This window comes from Penaeus vannamei, chromosome 36 (assembly GCF_042767895.1).
Source record: "Penaeus vannamei isolate JL-2024 chromosome 36, ASM4276789v1, whole genome shotgun sequence".
NCBI lineage: Eukaryota > Metazoa > Arthropoda > Malacostraca > Decapoda > Penaeidae > Penaeus > Penaeus vannamei.
This window is the reverse complement of record NC_091584.1, coordinates 22,597,773-22,605,133: the sequence shown is the minus strand read 5'-3', so window position 1 is coordinate 22,605,133 and position 7,361 is coordinate 22,597,773. Positions and strand designations below refer to the sequence as shown.

General features: G+C 38.9%; 1 protein-coding gene across 1 annotated transcript in view; it reads left to right on the top strand.

Moving 5' to 3' along the window:
- LOC113829024 (uncharacterized) overlaps window positions 1–4,877 on the top strand; it is a 72,349-nt gene extending 67,472 nt beyond the window's left edge. The window contains exons 13-14 of the mRNA XM_070114877.1: window positions 1,779–1,914; window positions 4,570–4,877. Of these exons, the coding sequence (XP_069970978.1) occupies window positions 1,779–1,914; window positions 4,570–4,816 (383 nt within the window). The 3' untranslated portion in view covers window positions 4,817–4,877. The remainder of the gene's footprint in view (window positions 1–1,778; window positions 1,915–4,569) is intronic.
- The last annotated feature ends 2,484 nt before the right edge of the window (window positions 4,878–7,361 follow it).

Below are 7,361 nucleotides of genomic sequence, written 5' to 3'. Positions count from 1 at the left end.
TCCACTTTTCCTTCTTCCCTCTATCTCCTCCCCATTCGCTGTTGTTTTCTTGCTCTTCCCCGTTCTCCTTCACGCCCTTTCTCCTCTTCCTCTTCCTCTTCCCTTTTCCCTCTCCCTTTTCCATTTCTCCTCTCCCTCTTCCCTCTTCCTTCATCTTCCTTTATCTCTCTACTGTTTTCACATGTCTTTTCTTCCATCATTTCTCACTCCCTCTCCTCTCTTCTTCCAATCTTCCTTTTGTCGCCTCCCCTCCACTCTCCTTCCTTACACCTAACTCCTCTCACCCCTTCACATATCTCTTCCTCCCACTCCGCCTCTTCCTCCCTTTTCTCCTCTTCCTCTCTCCCCTTTCCCCGACTCCTATCCTCCTCCTTTTTTTCCCTCTCTCCTATTCCCTGCTCCGCTCTCGTACCTCCCTTTCCCATTTTCTTTCCTTCCTTCTTCCTCTCCACTTCCTTTTATTCTCTTTCTTTTGGCGTACTTCCTCCCTTCTCCTTCTCCTCTCCTTTCCCCAACATCATCTTCCCTTCTGTCTTCCTTCTTTCCACTCCTTTCTTCCTCTCTCTCTCTCTCTCTCTTATCCTTCCATCTTCCTTTCTCTTTCCTCTCTCTCTTTCCCTTCTCTCCCACCCTCTTTCTCACTTTCCCCTATCGCCATTCCTTCCCCTCTCTTCTCTTCCCTACTCCCTCCCTATCCCCATTTTTCTTCCCCTTTCACCCTCCTCCTCCTATGCTCCGCCCTTTTCCCATCTCCTTCTATCCCGTTCCTCCCTCTCCCTTCATTCTCCATTTTAATCCTTCTTTCCTCGTCCTTCTCTCCCTCCTTCCACCCACACCTTTTCACTACTCTCTCCCATCCTCTCTTTTCCCCACTCCCTCCTTTCTCATTTCTTTTACCATGTTCTTCTCATTTTCCTTTCCTTTCACCCTTCTTCCCCCACTTCCTCCATGCATGGTCCCCCTACCCTCCTACTCCTTTCCGTCCATTTCTTTCCATTTCCCTCCATCCCCCTCCATCCCATTTGTCCCTCTCCTTCCCCCCTTCCCCCTCCCCCTCTCCTTCCCCCCTCCCCCTTCCACCTCCCCCTCCCACCCTCCCTCGTCCCTCTTTCCCCTCATTCTCCTTCTCCTTTCCCCTTTTCCCATCTTCCCCCTCCCTTCCCCACACACTACATTGCCCTATTTCTCATCTCCTTCCTTCTCTCCATCCAATTTTCCTTCCTCCTTTCCTTCCCCCTTCCTCCTGGTTACCCTTTCTCTCCCACCCTCTTTCTCACCTCCTTTCCTTTTCGTCTTTCCTCTCGACATCCCACACCTTTCATCCCCCTCCACCTCTCTTTCTCCTCCTCCTTCCCCCTTCTTATCCCATTCCCCTCTTCCCTCTCTCCTTCTACTCCTCCTCCTCCTCCTCCTCCTCCTCCTCCTCCTCCTCCTCCTCCATGCACTTTTTTCCCCTTTTTTTCCCCTTCCCCTCCCTCTCCCCCTCTCCTCCTCTTTCCCCTTTCTCCATCTCCTTCCCCCTTCTCCTCCTCCTTTGCCATTCTTCTCCCCCTCCTCCTCCTCCTTTACCCTTCTTCTTCCCCCCTCTCTCCTCCTTCCCCCTTCTTCCCCATCCTTCCCCTTTCTCCACCTCTTTCCCCCTTCTCCTCCTCCTCCTTTGCCCTTCTCCCCCTCCTCCTCGTCCTTCCTCCCTCTCCTCCTCCTGTTTCCCCCTTCTCCTCATCCTCCTTCCCCATCCTTCCCCCTCCTCCCTCTCCTTCCCCCCCTTCCCCCACCAGTGTCCCGGCCACGGGCGCGCTCTCTCTCCTGCAGGACGGTCGACGACGACTTGGAGGCCGATCTCAAGAGCGTCATTGAGGAGGCTAGCGTCGAGTGTCGAAGCATCGCGATGGAGAGCGAGGTCGAGTGTCGGAGGTAGGTCGTTAGGGGTCGATTTTGCTTGTTTTTTTAAATTTGTTTTCGTTGTATTTAGGGGTCGATTTTTTTTTCTTTTTCGTTGTGATTAGGGGTCGATTTTGCTTTTTTTTTAAATTTGTTTTCGTTGTAATTAGGGGTCGATTTTGCTTTTTTTAAAATTTGTTTTCGTTGTAATTTGGAATTATTTGTTTTATATCTTTGTTGCCGTTGCAATGGAGAGCGAGGTCGAGTGTCGGAGGTAGGTCGTTAGGGGTCGATTTTGCTTGTTTTTTTTATTTGTTGATCTTGTTATAATTCGGAATTTCTTTGTTTTATATCGAGTGTCGAAGGTTGGTCATTAGGGGTCGATTTTTTTTTCGTTGTAGTTCGGTATTTCTTTGTTTTAAATCTTTGTTGCCTTTTTTGCTGTTAGTCTTGTGATCGAGCGTCGAAGGTGGACGAAGGGGAGTAGGGAAAGGAGGTGGGAATAAAGATAGAGGCAGGAGGAGAAGATAAGGGATAGGGGAAGGGAAAGGGTTGGGGAAACAGGCCAGAAGGGTTGAAGGGGGGGGGGATGGAAGAGAAAAAAAAGGGTGAAAGAGAGAGGAGAAAGGACAAGGAGAGAAGGAAAGAGAGGAATAAATTTACTTTGTATCTTGAGTTAGTGTTCTTATTCTTTGTTGTCATCCATTGTTTTGTTTCTTCTTTTTTATTCATTTTTTAAATCTTTATTTCTTATTTCTAGTCCTGTAATGGAGAGCGAAGTCGAGTGTCGAGGAATCTCATTTGTTGTTGTTTTTTGTCCTTGTTTTATTGCCATTTAACTTTTATTTAATCTTTTCTTTTGTTTTCAATTGCTATCTATTTTTTTTTTGCTGTTGAAGTATTGTAATCAAGAGTGAAGTTAAAATGCTGGTGTTCATTGGAGATTTTTATTTGTTTTTATTGTCATGTTGTTTTCGTTAATTATGTTTGTGCTTTTTATATATATTTTTTTGTTGTTGGATTATTTCTGTCTATTTTTCTTTATCATGAATAGCGAAGTGGAAGGACAAAGGTTCAGGACGTATTATTGAATTGTAATTATTTCTGGTTTAGTTTTTCTTATATATATAATATATATATATATATATATATATATATATATATATATATATATATATATATATATATATATATATATACATATATATATATATATATATATATATATATATCTCTCTCTCTCTGTCTCTCTCTCTCTCTCTCTCTCTCTCTCTCTCTCTCTCTCTCTCTCTCTCTCTCTCTCTCTCTCTCTCTCTCTCTCTCTCTCTCTCTCACTCTTTTTTTTTTCCCTACATTCTTTCTTTCTTTCTTTCTTTCTTTTTTTCTGTCGAGTAATTGTGATAGAGGCCGAGGTCGAGTGTATTCTACATTTTGTTGTTACTTTTCTTGTTCTTGTTAATATCAGTTGTTTTTTGTATGGTTTCACTTGGATATATATTTTTGTTGTTTTCTCTTGGGTGATTATGATGGAGTCTTGTTCTTGCTTTATTTTTGTTGTTATTGTTTTTGTCAACTGTGTGTGTTTGTTGGTTTCGTTGTGTATATTTTGTAGTTTGATGCTGTTTCCTGTTGTATTTTATTTGTTATTGTTGTTATTATTAGGTTTTCTGCGTCTTTTTGATATGGTTCATGCATGTTTTGTTATTGTTATTGAGTATAGAAGTTCATTTGTTATTTTATAATTGTTATTGTTTTTTGTTGTCATTGTGGGTTGCGTGTTTATTGTTTTGTTTGTTGGTTTGTTATTATTATTATAATATGTCTATTTTTGTTATATTTATTGTTACTGATAGTTGTTACTTTCATTGTAGCTTTCATTTTTCCAATATTGATAACTTTTTTTTTGTTCGTACATGTTTTTCCACTTTATATATCTCTCCAACTTTCTATTTTCTCGTTAGGTATCAAGTATTACGTTCAATGACTAACAAACGCTTCGTCATATATATATATATATATATATATATATATATATATATATATATATATGATATATATATATGATATATATATATATATATATATATATATATATATATATATATATATATATATATATGTATATCAGATTTCGATATCGAATTAGACTAAAAAATCCTCAGTTTCTGGCAGTGAAATTGAAGTTCATTTTCCCAAAATCCTGTTCGGAATTTTCATCAGACAAGCCAATATTTTTATATATATATTTATTTTGGGTATATTCGCCTCACACAAATTCCTACAACTTTTCAGCAGCAAATTTCTGCCAAATCCAATTATTGATAGTAAACAACTAATATATGAACTAATTTAATTACGATATGGTTTTATCTGGTCTTTTTTATTGATTAATTAATCTGTTTGTTTATTTATGTATATATGTATATATATATATATATATATATATATATATATATATATATATATATATGTATATATATATATATATATATATATATATATATATATATATATATATATATTTTTTTTTTTTTTTTTTTTTTTTTCTTTTTTTTTTTTTTTCCATCCACTCATCCCATCAGCCTCATCCACCTCCTCAATCAGCCTCATCCCATTCTCTCATCCTCATCCCTCCACTCCGTCACTTTCCACTCACTGACCTCCCTCCCCCCCTTCGTCCTCTCGCAGCGTGGCCTCGACCGTCTTCAAGAGCGACTGCGACGACATGTTCAGCGCCATCGAAGGGACCGTGGGAGACGTCCAACGGCGCGACCTCCCCCACGCCCTCTATAACGGCACCTCCCTAGACCGGACGACGGCGTGGCTGAGCTACCACTACTGCGTCGACATGCCCCAGCGCTCCATGTCCGTCCCGGGTTTTCCGACGAAGGAGGAGACCCGGAGGAAAAATGTCGTCTTCGCGTTGGCTTGGTGACGCGGGTGAAGAAGGAAAGAAAGGAGGTCGTGTTCTGGAGTTTGGTTTGAGGACGCGGGAATTAAAGAAAGAAAGGAGGTCGTGTTCTGGAGTTTGGTTTAGGGACGCGAGTGAAAGAAAAAGAAAGGAGGTCGTGTTCCGGAGTTTGGTTTGGTGACGTGGGAATTAAAGAAAGAAAGGAGGTCGTGTTCTGGAGTTTGGCTTGGTGACGCGAGTGAAAAAGGGAAGAATGGCGTGTGTTTTGGATGGCGTATTTTTTTGTCGTTTTGTTTAAGTTTTGAGTAGCGAGCAAGGAAGAGGCGCTGGAAAGAAAAGGGGAACGTCGGATTTTATTGGAGTTGGCTTTGGCTTATGGAAAAGGACGCCGTGTTCACGTCGTTTTGAATGACGCTGCGAAAGAAGAATGGAGTTTACGTCGTGTTCTGGAGTTTGACTTACGCTGGTGATAGAACATGGAGTTTACGTCGTGTTTTGGAGTTTTGGAAGTTTTAGAAGAAGGACGTCGTGTTTTGGAGTTGGACTGGAGCCGCGGGAAGAAAAACGTCGTGTTTGCTTCCGTTTCTTGGCAACGAGAAGAAAAACAAACGTCGGATTTACGTCAGTCTCCTTGACGTCGAGGAAGAACGTCGTGCTCGAGTCAGCCTGGAGGCGTGACGTCTTGGACCTATTTTGGCGACATCAGAGAAGAACGTAGGTGTGAGGAACGTCAAAGAACGCCGGATAAAATCGTAAATCTGAAGATCTTCAGAGATGCTCGCAAATCTGAGAAAAAACGCCAGATAAAAACGCGTCCGAATCAAAAAGACGTCAGAAAAGAACGTGAAGGTCTTTTGGTAACACGAAAGGGAAAAAATTACGTCTTTGTGTCACTCTGGCGACGCGGGAGAAGAATTCCCGGATGTATGTTAGTCCTTTTGACGTTACAAGAAGAACGTTAATTTTGCGTTGAAATGACGACGGCAAAGGGACTGTTGAGGGACTGTTGTTATTAATGTTGTTTTACTGTTATTATTATTATTGATAAAATAATATCATCATCATCGTTGTAATTAGTATTGCCACTAACAATACCATTATTGTCATTATTATTGTCATTATTACTATTATTATTATTATTATTATTATTATTATAATTATTATTATTATTATCATTCTTATCATTTTTATATTCATTGATGGATGGATTAACTGGCCGCTGTTGACGAAGAAACCAAATTATTATTTTTTTTATTTTTGATGTTTTTTTTTTAAGAAAAAAGAAAAGAATGATGTTTGTGAAGAAAGAAATTGGCCATCCTTAAGTGACCGAAAAAAGAGAATATATAAACAAGAGAATAAACATCGACCGGTAAATGTGTTTGAGAAGTGAAGGAAGCAAGAGGAGATAACTTTATTAAAAGAGGAATTGATGACTTTGAAGGGCATTATAGTTCGAAAAGAAATGGAGATAATAAGTTTGAAGTGATGGAATAAAGGAAGGAATGAAAAGAAATAGGGAATGCGAACGAAAGAAAATAAAGAAACGAAGGAGGCCAAAGAAGGAAGAAGAAAAAAAGACAAAAAGAGTTCTTCAATGAAAACTGAAATAGAAAAAGGTTTATGGAACGACCGGAAATTGAAACAGGAAGAAAGAGAAGACCAAAAAAGTGGCCTTCAAATTTTAAACCAAGAAAAGTGCTCAAAATATAATAGTTAAGAGAAACTTTGTATCAAGAACTTTGGAAACCGTGCCAAAAAATATGAAAGAAAATGTGGAACCGTTTAAAACTTTTTTGTATATATAAAAGGCGTATTTGCTCTCTGTGATAACGGAATCATGTACAATATTGTTTAATGTTACTCGTATTTTATAAATATTTATATAGGCTTCATTCTAACGGATGTTCAGTGCCTATTATACACACTTTTTCATAAAAAAACTAAAATGTAAAAATTTACTCAAATGTCATAAATGTCTCAATTAGGACACTATATATTCCCTTGTTTACTGTTAGAATCCATAGAAATGATAAAAACATTATGTAAACATTTTTGTTCATGGTATGTGATATATATATATATATAAATGTTTGTTCACAGTATATATTTTACAAAGAACTATTGTACCTTTGCCTATGAACAAATATTTTGACATGGGCATTCTTTCTCCATGTTAATGATAAGAAGGACAATAAAAGAAGAATCTATGAAACTAAAATTATAATGATATCTAAATTGCTCACGGTACAGTTTGACACAAGGGTTTTATTTAAGGGGGTGGGGGACACCGCCCCCCCTCCTACCAGTCAGCTGAGGGCAAGTGAAGAACTTCCCTTTAAATGTTCTTTGCTGGAGAACTGAAGAACTTTTATTTCTTTTTTTAAATTTTGTTGTAAAGCAAAGATTTTTTTTTGAAAGCTCTGAAGTAGAGAACACGTTATTTTTTTAATGTTCTTTAGTGGAGAACTGAAGAACTTGTTAGATTTTTATTGGAGTGTTTTAAGGCAAAATATCCTTTTTGAAATGCTCTGAAGTAAAGAACACGTTTTTCATGTTCTTTAGTGGA